The sequence below is a fragment of the Hyperoodon ampullatus genome, assembly GCF_949752795.1.
Source record: "Hyperoodon ampullatus genome assembly, chromosome: 13".
Taxonomy (NCBI): Eukaryota; Metazoa; Chordata; class Mammalia; order Artiodactyla; family Ziphiidae; genus Hyperoodon; species Hyperoodon ampullatus.
The window spans coordinates 10,914,057-10,927,680 of record NC_136926.1 but is presented as its reverse complement, the minus strand read 5'-3'; the positions used below and the strand labels follow the sequence as shown (position 1 = coordinate 10,927,680).

Genomic DNA, 13,624 nt, shown 5'->3' with positions numbered 1-13,624 from the left:
CCATCACCACCATCCCCACCATCAGGGCATCATAAAATGTGGGAAATGTGTGAGCCAGAATACAAGCACCTCGGGGTTGATTGAGCCTTTCAAACCAGGGCTCTGGATGCCAGGCAAGGAGGCTGGAGAGCTAGGCAGAGGCTGGCTCCTGAAGGTGCTTGGGGTTCAAGGTCAGAGCTTGGACTTGACATAAGGACAGTGGGAGGACTTTAAACAGGGAAGGGATATGGTCTGATGATCACGTTACCAGAATCTCTGAGTCTTTTGTTGGGATAACCAAGGTACCTCACAATAGAATCATTTCTAACTCCCACTGGCTTCCTGACTTGGCCCAAACTATTGACATTCCTTGAACATCCTCAGTGACCACTGCCACTGCTACTGCTACTTCTGAGTCATCATTATTATTTAGAGAAAGCTGAAGTAACCTGTTACAACGCCAGTTTTAGTGGCAGCGGTAACAGTTATTGGTAGTGTAATTTTTGTTGTCGATGATGTTTGTAACTCCCTCTGAGAGCGGGCTTTTGACTCCATGCTAAGAATCCAGACTTACGTTTCCAGGGCTGAGGTTACAGATTGGCAGCCCAAAGGCCTAATGGATTCTGCAAATGTGTTTTGTTAGCCCCAAACTGTGTCTTTTTTAAAACAATGAGCTTCCATTTAAAATAGGAATAATTTACATAAAAATCTCAACTTCTACATTCACTTGAAAAATTAGAAGATACAACACCACGGCACTATTCTGGAGACAAAACACTTTCTTTAGCCCGTGCCCTTCGGTTGGTTGATATTTTCTGAGTGCCTGACTGATTCACACATTACGGTATCTGACTGGTTCGTGAAACCATCTGAAATCGAGACCTGCCTCAGGCGAGGGAGAGGTGATGTGTGCAGGTGACGATTCTGCTCCCAGCAGAGCCCTGGGGGGCAGGCCGTCTCCCCCAGACGACCCCTTTCTGCTCTCTTGTGTTAGGGATGGCCGGTTACACAGGCGGGAGGCGGGGGTGATGCAAGGGGCCGGTCGGGGGAGATGCATGACCTTGGGAGGGACAGTGACTCGGGCGCAAGAGAAAGATGTGCGTCACAAGGTCAAAAACTCTCTGTCTCTCTCTCCTCTGATTTGTTCCTTCTCACCCTCCACCTGCCCCAAGATCGCGAAGCCGGCCCCGGAAGTCTCACCGCCACCGTCATCACCACTGCCCCTCGCGGTCCCAGAGTTCGGAGTCCCGCTCCTCAAGCTGTGACAGCAGGTAACCCCCTCCCTGAGGCACCTCCTCACCCTGGCAACTGCCCAGAGCCTGTCTGAGACGCGGTCACCGTCAGCTCTGCCTCCTGCTGTCACTGTCGGGGAGGCCGCTTTCCCAGCAGAGGGGCGCCGCCACCTCGCACTCAGGCTGTCTGCACTTCCCGGTAGAGAAGGGGCTGCAGACAGACGGACCCGCTGCCCCCACCTACAGGACTTGCTAACACCGTGCTTCCATGTCCAGGTGCTGAGCACTCTTTCTGATCCCCTGTGTGATCCCCGCTACAGCCCTACAAAGGAGGCACTGTTGTCATCCCCATTTTAGAGATGAGGAAACTGAGGCACAGAGAGGTTAAGGAACTTGCCAGGCACTTAGCTACTAAGTGACAGAGCTTAGGACTGAACTGGGGCATCTGGCTCTGCACTTGACTGTCTCTCACTAAGGGTTGTTCTAAGCACAGAGAAGCTAAGTGACCTATGAAAGGCCACACAGCACAAGGTACCTAGCTCTGAGGCCCTTCCGAGTCTGGTTTCTCCTAACCTGGAAGGGTGAGGAGAGGGAGTGGGGCTTCGCTGATGCTGGCGTTTGACATGGTTGAGACCAATGGGAACATCAAGGACCCCCTGATGGTACCAAGCCAGCTTCCAGATGTCAGAGGCTCCTTTATTCTTTCTTAAGTGCTTCTCACACTTAGCTACGTGGTCATGTCACTTTGGAAGGTTTAAAAATCTCACTGTCCCGGTCCCACTGCATCCCAGTGAAGTCAGAACGTCTAGAGGAAAGAGGAGGAGGAGAAATATTTACCTAAATTCTACTCTGAACCAGGCGCTGTGCTGCAGCTGCCAATACATTCTCTCTCTTAATCCCCCCAGTCACACCATGAGCTAGACCAGAGCTTCTCCACTTTGGCTACACTGTGGTCGCTTTGGAAGTTTTTAAAAATACCAGTGCCTGGATCCTAGCTCCACACATTCTGATCTAATCCAGATGAGGCGGGTCCAGGGCAGCAAGATTTTTAAATCTCCCAGGTGATGTGAACGTGGAGCCAAGTGTAAAAGCATCTGAAAGGAGAAAACGGCCCCTGACGTCGAGCACTGTAGCCGTGGTGTCCCCACTGGACAGCAGCAGCTTCAAAGGCATCACCATCACACAAGGCTGCTCTGTGAGCCTGAGTGATCCAGACAGAAACAAGACCCTTCTGTAATCAGGTCCAAGCCCAGACAGAACAGGAACTTTGTCCAAAACCCAAAAGTAACCACAGCGTCTCCCCATCCCGGCAAATGTGAGTGACTGCTGCTTCTTCACCAGTTATAGCCTTGACCTCAGTCTAGTCTCCCCTCTCTCTAGGTAGGACTGATGAAGACAGCCAATCAGAGAATTACCTCTGCTTTCTGACAACATCCAGTCCAGGCCAAAGCGCCAGCCCTTTGCGTGCTCCCAGAGTCCCCGACCACATGCTCATAATAGGTTCTCTCTAACACCCTCGGACAGAGACGTCCTCCACTCCCCCGTGATGTGCATTCTCTGCCACTGCAGGGAGCAGTAACGATGCTTGTTCAAGTACAGGGCACCCCCAGTGGGCTTTATCTGGAGTGTGTTGACGCACTGAGCTCAGCTGCATTACAGACATTTACAGCCAAGAAACCTGCGTGTTGGTGGGCAGAGGGGTCCGAGCAAGGTCACGGTGACGGGCAGAGCTGACACCAGGACCCAGGTCTGTGTGACTCAGCCTGAGGCCTGGGCTGGAGGGCGGTGCAGAGCCTGCTTGCTGACTCTCGGCACACTCCACTCTACCTTCTCCGAAGCGTACCTCTTCGGTAAAGGGCTCACGTCGCAGCCCCGGCCCCAGCCCTCCTGCTGCTGTCACATCTCCCGCTGCTGTTGCCGCCCGAGCTCCCCAGTGCCTGTTGGGCTGAGAGACACTACAGCATGGGTGGGAGCAACCTGAGAGCTGGCCCTCAGGCCACACACTCAGTAAAAGTGACCTGGAGACCCCAGAGCAGAGAGGGACACTCCAGCGCAAGAACCAGAGGCATTGGTTCCCACAGCGACCCTCGTTACCACTTACAAGCTGTGTGACCTCAGGCAGGTCCCTAAACATCTCTGAGCCTCAGCTCTCTCATCTGAAAATAAGAAAGTAATATCTGCCCTGTGTATGTCTTCAAGTTGTAGAGGGGACTGTGAAAGCACCTGAAGAGGGGCTTACAGGTGCCGTGCAAATCCATAAGGTGTTATTTTTATCACTACTGTGACTCAGAGCTAGCAGGTAATGCAGAGTCCAAACACACCCTTTCTAAGGAGCCAGAGATTCCTTTGGTTTCCACCGCAGACAGACAGCCAGATCTAGATGTGACAAGCTTGCAAGAAGGCATCTTTGTCGTTTTTGTCAAATATTTTTGTTTTAAGTTTTGGGTGACAGTCAATAAGATGCCTCTATTTCACAGATGGTAAAGTCACATACACAAAGACACACAGATATAAGCAGTTACATTTATAGACAAACACATGAAAACACAGATGGACACACCCAGACATACACACAGTCACAGACACAGGCAAGCAGACAGACAATCACACAGGCACACAAAGGACAGTAAACTGAATCAAGATAGGGACCCTTTCTGTCTTCACAGCTGCATCCCCAGCCCCCAAAGCAGTGCCAGGTACGTGAATAAACATTTGTCAAATGAACAAATGAGAGAATGAATGAATGGATGGGTGGGTGGGTGGATGGATGCACACGTAATTCATACAGACACACCCAACCACGCTCTGTTGTCCTCAGATCCTATTGGTCCTTCAGTCACCTCTCTGCCGTGCTCTCCATCACAAGGCCCTCAGGTTTCTCTCTCCTGCACCCAGGCGCCGTGGCCAGTCCCCCGAGGAAGGGCGGAAGTCCCGTCGAAGGCATTCTCGCCGCTGCTCCAAGACCTTCTGCAAGGCCAGCCCTGAGGCCCGGTCCAGCCCCCCGCCCAGCCAGCCCCTCCAGATGCTCAGCTTCCTGTCGGCCAGGGGTGTAGTAAGTATTCCGCACAGCCTCCTCTGCCAGTCTTGGCCGTGACACTTGGAGGGGGTGGAGGCACAAGTTCAGGGCAGTGTATGACACATTTTAATTCAGTTTTGGGCAAATATCCAACGGGTTTCAGACCTCCTTATTGATTAACCAGATGGTCATTCACCAGCCTTTGGCATCACTCGGCTTGGCGGCTTGGGAAGTGGGGGCTTGGGGGGCCGGGAAAAACCTGAAGCCCCCGACTCTTTATCAGGGGAGCTTCGAAAGTACACATTGGCCTCCAGAGTGACATCTGCAGGAAATCATGTATGAGACACCACAGGAGGTTTCTTTGGGGAGAAAGGAAAAGAGGGGGTCTTTTAGGCAACAGAGGCACTGCAGCTTTGCGGTGAAGTCTGCATCTTTGACAGCTAGGCTGCTGCACTGACGAGCATCTGGGGTTTGATTTCACCTGTGTAAACTTAGCCTTGAATGTATACGAGAATTTTCCTCCAAGGAGCTGATAGCACTCGGCCTCTCGTGTCCACACAAGGTCTCAGGGAGTTAAGGATGCAGCTGCCCTCACTAGTCCCTTCCACAGGTGGGACAGAGAAGCTGATGCTCAGAAGGGTTAAGGTCTGGAGTGAAGCCACTGAGTAAAGCAAGAGCGAATCCAGTCGAGAAACCCAGCCTTGAATGGGATCACGCAACAGTCCCTCAGGTCAAGAAGGAGGGCTGGAATACAACTTCAGACAGTTCGATGCCAGGAAGTTTCCTGAGCAAGGGATTTGGAGTTGGGTCTGAACTCAACTTCCTAGATGTGTGGCTTTGAGAAAGTCACTTAACCTCTTTGAAACTCAGTTTTCTCATTGGTAAATTGGAAATAATATCACTTCCACGTGGGATTGTTGGGGATATCCAATAACAAATTATGTGAAGGCCTTTTGTAGACTCTAAAGGAACAGACACACAAATAGGAGGAGATACAACGCAGACGTACCCTATGCTTACAGCTAACAGCTGGGAAGGGACCTGTCTACTCTAGCTAGGCATAAATCTGAAAATTTCAGAGAGCTGCTCCCTTAGAAAGGATGAGGTGGAAGTAAGGAATAGCTCAGGGGTTCTTGCTGAGAGGTCAAGGAAGAGAAGGTGATGATAAACACTGGTTGGGTCTGGTTGACACAATAGTTTTATCTCCAGTGCATTCTGGGAAACTCTTCTTTACCAGTAAAGGCACCATGTATCACCAAGGTCTACTTTTGCCCGAATCTTCTACCTAGCTGGAACCATCCACAACTCACCTCAGGGCCTTCCTTTGTAGAGATATGTGTAGTTGCTCAGTATTTGCAGATGGTAAATGCTCACTTGCATTCTCCCCTCCGTGAATGTCCTATAAAAGGTCTTTCTAGTAAGGCAGAGTCCGGAGGCCTGGGGGCAAGTCTTGGCTTGGCAGGACAAATCCTTTTACCCCTCCCAGCCTCAGCTTCCTCAACTGGAAAATGAGCATGATTATCCCATTTGTGTCCCAAAGGAATTGTTGCAAAGGTAGAAATAAATTTAAAATACAAGCAATAAGAGGTGGAAGAATGGTTTTAAGGTGGTAAAAGCCACCCAGTCTCCCTGGTCATGGTATTTATGGCAGCCCATTCGGTGGCCCTAACTGACCCTCATTAAAAAGTGCCATTGGGAGCAACTGGCTTGTGTTCTCTCACCTGGGATGGTTTCCTAACCAGTCAGGTCCAAGGTGTTGCAAAAATCCGAATGTTGACTCCCCCCGCACCCCAAAATGGTGGTCCTCCCACACCAGTGAGTGAGGTACCAGATTGGCTATTGGTTCTTAGGGCCCAGCTGCTATTAGAAGAGCAGAAAGTTCATCCGTACCTAGAAAGCAGAGGCCTTAAGAGCTCACCTAACCCAATACCCTGATTCCAAACAGAGAACTTGGACTCACAGGAGAGAAATGACTTCCATGGGCTATGGCAAGTCAGAGTTGTTAAAAACATGGGACTATGATTATGTGGTCAAATCCTGGCTGCAAGCTGGGGATAGTTACTTAAACCTTTTTGAGCTGCAGTTTCCTCATCTGTTAAAAAAAAATGCAGATAATAAACCTCTTCTTCAAAAGCCTTGTTTTGGGGACAAAAGCAGAGCAATTTTGTAAATAGTCGAGCCCAGTGCTCGGCACAGGGACAAAGATCAGCAAATAGTAGCAGGTGTTGAAAACATTCCAGATACTGGCTCTGTATTTTCCAGCTGTGGAATCTTGAGCAAGTTACATAAACTCTCTGTGCCTCAGTTTTCTCCAAATCTGCAAAATGAGGATAATAATAAGACCTACCTCATAAGAGGAATGTTGTGAGGATGCAATGACAATGTAAGTAAGACTTTCAGACTGTAACGGGCGAGTGGTAGGTGCTAGGTTGCTGGCGGTGGATAGGAGCAGCAGCAGTATTAACCATGGAAATAGTAATGGTAGTAGCAACAATAGTAGCAGCCCTGGTAAGAGTAGTGGAGTAGTAATAGTGGAATGGTTCCAGGCCCAGGCTAGTCTGTGGATGAGTTCAGACCACAGCTAGAACCCCTGCTTCCCCTACTTTCCGTTTCCTCCCATCCTCAATGGCAGATGCAGCCCAAATGGCTGGCCCCACCCTGCTCATGGCTGCCTGACTCCTGGGGCATCAGACGCCCCCCAAGTCTGGTCCTCCGAGTGCCCTCCATGCTGGGCTCTTTCTCATCCTCTCTCCTGCATAGGCAGGGATGGAAGAGGATACCAGGTTGGACCAAAGGTTTTCCAAGAGTCCTGGCCCCAAGATTTTTTTGAGCTCTCTGCTGAAGAGAACAGCACAGTCATTGTCACTGAGTCACCCATTCCATCACTTGTTCAAATCTACCAGTTATCTACTAAGCATCTATAAAGGGTCAGCTCTGATGTGGCTCTCAGGATCCAGTGAATAAGAAACAGCCTGTGCTTTCTTAAAAGGAAGACAGACAAGGTAAAAATTGTAAAAGACAATGCACAACAGTGAATGCTGAGATGGGACAGGAGGTAGGCAGGCAGGGAAGGGAATTGGGGTTAGGGCAGAGGAGGTGACAAATGAGAAACTAGCCAGTGGAAACAGGAAACGAAGGCTGGAGTCAGGATGGAGAAAGAATTCCAGGGCAGGAGATGGGGTTCTGGGGGTCCTAGAGGTGAACAGGAGCCCAAGTGTGAGGGGTCTCCTATGCCATGGTTCCTGCCACACTCCATGGTGGGCATCCCATATGCAGAGCTCTTTAAAAATCAGGGACGGAGGCCTCCCTGGTGGCGCAGCGGTTGAGAGTCCACCTGCCGATGCAGGGGACACGGGTTCGTGCCCCGGTCCGGGAAGATCCCACATGCCTCAGAGCAGCTGGGCCTGTGAGCCATGGCCGCTGAGCCTGTGCGTCCGGAGCCTGTGCTCCGCAACGGGAGAGGCCACAACAGTGAGAGGCCCGCGTACCGCAAAAAAAAAAAAAAAAAATCAGGGACGGGCACATTACATCAAGGGGGCCTGTTTGCATACATGAATATGCAGAAGTGGGTTGTATCTTGTTAAAATCCTAGTTGGCAAGCTAAAGATAATCTGAAGCCCTCTTTGTTGGTCAGAGCCCAAATCCAGATGGAGGGTCCCAAGGAGTGAATCCTTCATGGCCTCATTCGTTCCTTATCTACACTCAGTCAACTCTGTTCAACGTGTTAGGGAGACAGAGAGATGTATAAACAGGTTCCTGAATTCCAGAGCTCACCATCTAGCCGTCAACAGAAGGCTGCAATACAGTAGGATAAGCGTGGTCAGGGCTGAGACTGAGTCGGTGAGCACTAGTACTCCTCCATTGTTCAAATATTCAAATACTTGCACACCAGTTGATAAACAGACCCTGTCACCACCCATTCCCCAGTCAACAAAGCCATCCCTTCCCTCCTCTGGTACCTTCTGGACCTTCTCACAGTCCAGGATAAACAGTGATACCTGGCAGCCCTTCAGTGCCAAGGCCAGCTACCTTCAGATGGGGCAGTACCCACACTCAACCAGTTGTTGAATATTTTGAATATCACCCCTGGAGGTGACGGAAGCAAGTACAATAGGTAGTAGGACCACAGAGGAAGGACCAATGTCTAAGAGATCTTGGTGTCTGAGAGGACTTTACAAATAAAGGAACATGTGAGCTGGGCTTTGAAGGATGAGTTGGAGTTCACCCAATTGAGATGGCTATTGAGATAGCTAAATACCACTGTGTGCCAGGCACTGTCACATTCTTTACACAGTTTTTTTTTTCTCATTTGATTCACAAAACAGTTCTTTGAAGTAGATGCCATCATTATCACCATTTTTCAGATGGGAAAACTGAGGCTCAGAGAGGTGAAGTGACTTAGGTAGGTAGACCAATGAGTAGGAAGGGGAGCTGGTATGAATCATGGCTTGTATCTCAGAAGCTTACTGTGATATCCAGAGGGCCTATTGTATGACAGAGAGGTTGGTGGCCCCAAGCTTTGGCCACGCCCTGTCCTGTAGCAGGGGGTCCTCTGTGAGGTCTATCCTAACTGGAGGGGGAATCTAAAGGGGGCTGATCAAGACTGAAATTAGACCCAGGAGAGGGCAGTCTCCTCCTTTCTCCTCCTTCTGCCTCTAGCAAGCCAACAGCTGCCACATAACCCTTGCCAACAAAAACCTGCACAGATACGGAAAAAAAAAAAAAAAAGGCAAAACTTGGGCTTCGTAAAAGAGGACCTCATGAAATTTGTGAACAGGAGGAAGCAGGAGGCGACAGTGATGGAGACAGGAGCTTTGAAGCAGATTCGGATATTCCAGAGTTCTTGATTTCATCTCCCTATGAGACTGGGTAACAGCCATAACTCATGCTTCCTGAGCACCTACTACGTGCAAGGTGCTAGGCTGAATTCTTTACATGTGTCATCTCATGCATTTCTTATAATAGCCTTTCAGGGGATCTTCCTCTAGTATCCTCATTTTACAGTGAGGAAACTGCAGCCTAGAAAACTTAAGTAAAAGGCAGCTGTTAAATGGAAGAGTTAGGATTCCAACCCAGAAAGTCTACCCTCAGAGTCCAGGGTGCTTAATTACTTGACTTCCCTTGTGTCATTTCACTTCGCTGGGCCTCTGTGACCTCATCTGTACCTTTAACTAATAAGCATACTTACTGCACAGAGTGGCTGTGAGGGTGGAGTGAGATAAGGTATCCATTCATTTATAAGATATGCACTAAGCCCCTACTATGTGCCAGGCACTGGGTGAATAGCAGTGAACAAGACAGAGAAGATTTCTGCCCTCATGCAGCTTCTGTTTTATGAGCAAAACTTAGCCTGATGCTTGGGACATAACCCTCAATATACAGTAGTTGCTAGTGTTATGATTTGTCCTCATAATGGCTGAATTAAACTTGCTCCCAGTAAAAGCAGACATGATGTTTTTGAAGCACCTCTGGCCTCAAAAAGCTTAATCATATCCAAGATCTCAGGTGAACTTCGGAACAACTCCAGGAGAAGGGCAGGATATGCCTCCTCTTTTGCAGACAGGGGAAATGAGGCTGAGGGAGCATGTATGGAGGGTCCAGCCTTCCCACCTCTGATCCAGGTTCTCACATACATTCTGCAAAAGTGAGCTCTTGCTCAAACTAGGAGACTCACTAATCCAATGCCATTCATTGCCGTTTAGAGAACAAAGGGACTAAAATGCGGAAGAAGGGGGCCATGAGACTGAGGCATTTGTGGGACCTGTTATTTTTTAAATGGAAAATGGAATAGCATTGTCAACTTTTACTTTTGCCAAGTGAGGACAGAAAAAAGAAAACCCCCATTTTCTATACTGAAAGGGACATTTACCATCTGAAGAGGAAGAATAGACATGGCCTCAGAAGAAAGGATGAGCCTTTAAATCAAATGCATTTCGTTGGATGAAAAACTCATTCCACTGAACTTTTTTTTTCTCATTTCAACTTGGACTGGTGAAAATTTTGCCAGACTGGATCCATGTAGAAATTTTCAAGAAGAGGTGGGCTGAGGGCCATCAAAAGGGGCTTCCGAGAAATGATGAGGTTGAAGCTGCTGGTCCCCTTCAGCTTCCTGACGGAGGGAAGGAGAGACATCTGGCCCCAGGCCCAAGGTCAACTTCAGTGCACAGCCCTGTGGGACCACCCCAGCCCTAAAGGACTTTGTCATCTTCCCAACATCCTCAGCAGATCCCTGTCTTTCTCCATTCCTCCCCCTCTCTAATGAACTCCTAACAAGTCAGTGAATCCAGTCTTTTGATGTCTTCTTAATGTGCAAAGGAAGATGAACAACAGTGAGGAAAATAAACTTAATGTCTTTGTGAAACAAAAGGTTTAAAAAAAAAAAAAAAAAAAAGGAATAACCAGAACCCTCTAGCTAAAAGCTCTGCCATGCAGCCCTACATTCACATGAGAATTTCCAGTCCCCCATATGGCAGGGAGGGAAAAAAAATTTATAGCCATCTCTCTCCATGGAGCCATTTGAAGCTCAGTAAATGGACTTGTTCAGTTTAATTGGAATTCTCTTCTTGATTGTATTTTTGTAACCTATTAGGCTGTGCTGCCTCTTGATCTCGGAATTCAGCCGAAATTAAATTTTGAAGTGTGAGAGGTTGCCTTTTTCCCCTGTTCTTGATTAAATAATGATTTGAAACAGAAACAATAAATAACAGTGCCGGCTTCCCTGGAGGGCTGCGAGAAACTCCCAGTGAAACACCAGGAGCTGGAGTTCATGGTGGGGGGATTTAATTACTTATTAGAAAAACCCAAATGTTGACACTGAGTATATTAAGGAAAAAGGAGAATAGGCGAGCTTATGAGTTCAAAAGAAAAAAAAAAACAAAACCTGGAGCTTCACATTGTTGGGGGCTAAGAGAATAAAGGGAACGTATTCGTTTTCTCCCAGTGGCCATGAGTTTGTGAAAAACAGTTTGTCCTTAAAAAAATCTGAGATTGGCAATCCTGACCCAGAAGGGAAAAGCTTGTAACAGCTCTGAGGTCTGGATATGGCTTCATGTCATGACTCTGTCCCCTGGTTCCTTTCATTGACAAAGTCCAAGAGGGTTTGAAAGGGCAGAGATGGGGAAGATGGGAGGGAGAGATGAAACGTACAGGATGCACTGTGTTTGTGCTGCTTTCAGATAGATCCGGGTAGCAGCGAACACTTAGAACAGAGGATCACAAACTTAGTTGTCTCAAGGGCCAGGCAGCTAATAGATACAAGCAACAGGGAACCCATAAGGCCTGGAGCCGGGAGAGCTTATGCTCCGTCCAAAAGGGGCAGCTGCAATTACTCACAAGCCACTTATTACCAAGCAGGAATGTCGACTCAATCTTGCCGGATCCTCTTATTCTTCAGCATGAACTAGAAATGGGCTGTTATGTGAATCTGCCCCACTCTTCAATGTTGACAGTTCATTCAAATTTATTGTCGAACATAAACTTGTTTAGCCGGTAAGTGGGCTAAAGAAAGCATATCTGAAACAAAGTATAACTTGGCCCGTCAGTTTTCCACTGGTGGTTTGGGGTGTTGAGACAGATGCTGTCCATTTATATCCCCTCCCCCTCCCCACTTCACACATTGCCAGCTTCCAGCTTCCAGGTAATGTTCTCTGGCTGCCAAAGACCACATTGTTTGGCTGGATGGCAGTTTGGACCTACTAGAGAATTGACACCCTTTGGGTGCAGCCTTTAACCCATGAGTGGCAGGGAACTGATGTATAAATATCACAGCTCCCTCCTTGGTTGGGATTAACTCTGGAGCTGTCTCTGCCTTGGCTCCCAGGATGTCCTCCAGAAGCCCTCTGTGGCAGCTGGCTTGATAACACATCTTCATCTGGCTCCTTCTCTCCCCTGCTCATTGCCCCCACTCTCCTACTGAGGTTCCTTGCCCTCAAAGAAACTGCCAGCACTCAAATTCCTCTCTCAATTTCTAGGAGAACCATATGAAGGCAGGTATATTTCACTTGGTGATTAAGCACATCTTAACAGGGGCTGAATTTTTGTGCCAAGCCCCAAAAGTAGGCCTTTGTGAAGACATAAAAAGAAGGGCAAGTCTGGGATGGAGGAAGGGGTCAGAGTGGACCACAGAAGAGAGCCCTGGTATGAGGGCCCCAGGTCTTAGACAGGGGTCCCGGGTACCACGTGGGCATTGTTCCTGGACAAAAGTGGGTCTAGGATGACTCCTCCCAGTGGGCCTCTTGAGGACCGTTTTGCAGCTCAGCTGGGGATACAGGGGCAGAGAGCAGTTACGTTCAAGGAAGAGAAATTTCCAGCGGATGAAGAAGAGCTCATCAGAGACGACTTGTGAGTGGCCTGTTATCTAAATGAGACGGGAAGGAACACGGGGGAGCCATCCTGTCATGTCAGCGGCCAGTGGGCAGCAGTCTGCATCCTCCATGCGGAGTGGGAGTGAGCATCTGACGAGGAAGGAGACGCTTAGAGATGGGAGGCGAGCGCACAGAGGCCTCTGTCTTTATGCCTGTCATAAAGTCCTTGACTTTATGAAGGTCTCCCCTGCATCATCGTGGCATCACTCGCACACGCACGCACACGCACGCACGCTCACACACACACCCCACAGTCTGCCTTTGGCCCTGCTCCGTTGTGTCTTTCCCTCGTGTGTGGGGTGCATGGAGAGCTCTGGAGAAGGAGGAATCTGAGGCTAAGAGGCCATTAAACGATCCAGACATCCCTACTGAGTTTATGAAAATGTTTCTATCACCTGGAAACACAGATAGAGCCCATCAAGACTGGTAAAGACAAAACCAAATAGAGTTCAGCTGAAGGAAGCAGGAATGAAAGTCTTCGGGCCACCACCCCTTCCCGCGGCCCTCAAAGTAATCCTTAAAGGAGGCCAAATGGGGAGAAGATTTGCGTCTCCAGGACCTGCTAGGCATGTCATGTTTTGCTGGTTGTGCCCTCTCCAAGGGTGACTGGCCGTGGAGTTACACCACACCGACCCTCCATTTGTCGAGCCAGCTGTGAAAACCGATGTGGGGCTGCTTCAGTCCAGAGAAAGGTATATCTCTTTTCTAATTTGTCTGGCCAGAGTGGAGCACCATTTTCGAGTTCCTGACCCAGGGGGAGCACTGTTCTAGCACCCAAGCAAAGTCACTGCATGGGCCAGCAGCCCCATTGTGTGCAAGAGGCCAGAGCCAGTTCATCTCTTAACCCGACCTCCCAGAATAGCAGAAGGTGGAACAGGAAGTGAGGAGACCCAACACCGCTTGTCTCATCTGGAAGGCTCCTCGGATCAGGAACTTCTCACCTTGCCTGGAACTTATGCTGTTGAGCATGTGTAGACAGGGCTCTTGTGTGCTTTCTCTGAGGGTCCTAGGTCTGAGGAGGGCCAGGAGGAAGA

At 49.1% G+C, this 13,624-nt stretch overlaps 1 protein-coding gene across 1 annotated transcript in view; it reads left to right on the top strand.

Annotated features, from left to right (window-relative positions):
• Positions 1-13,624, top strand: part of SRRM4 (serine/arginine repetitive matrix 4) — a gene marked incomplete at both ends in the record, with an annotated part of 164,466 nt that overhangs the window by 135,152 nt on the left and 15,690 nt on the right. Inside the window, 2 exons of the mRNA XM_079717056.1 lie at positions 1,152-1,250; positions 4,107-4,263. Of these exons, the coding sequence (XP_079573182.1) occupies positions 1,152-1,250; positions 4,107-4,263 (256 nt within the window). The remainder of the gene's footprint in view (positions 1-1,151; positions 1,251-4,106; positions 4,264-13,624) is intronic.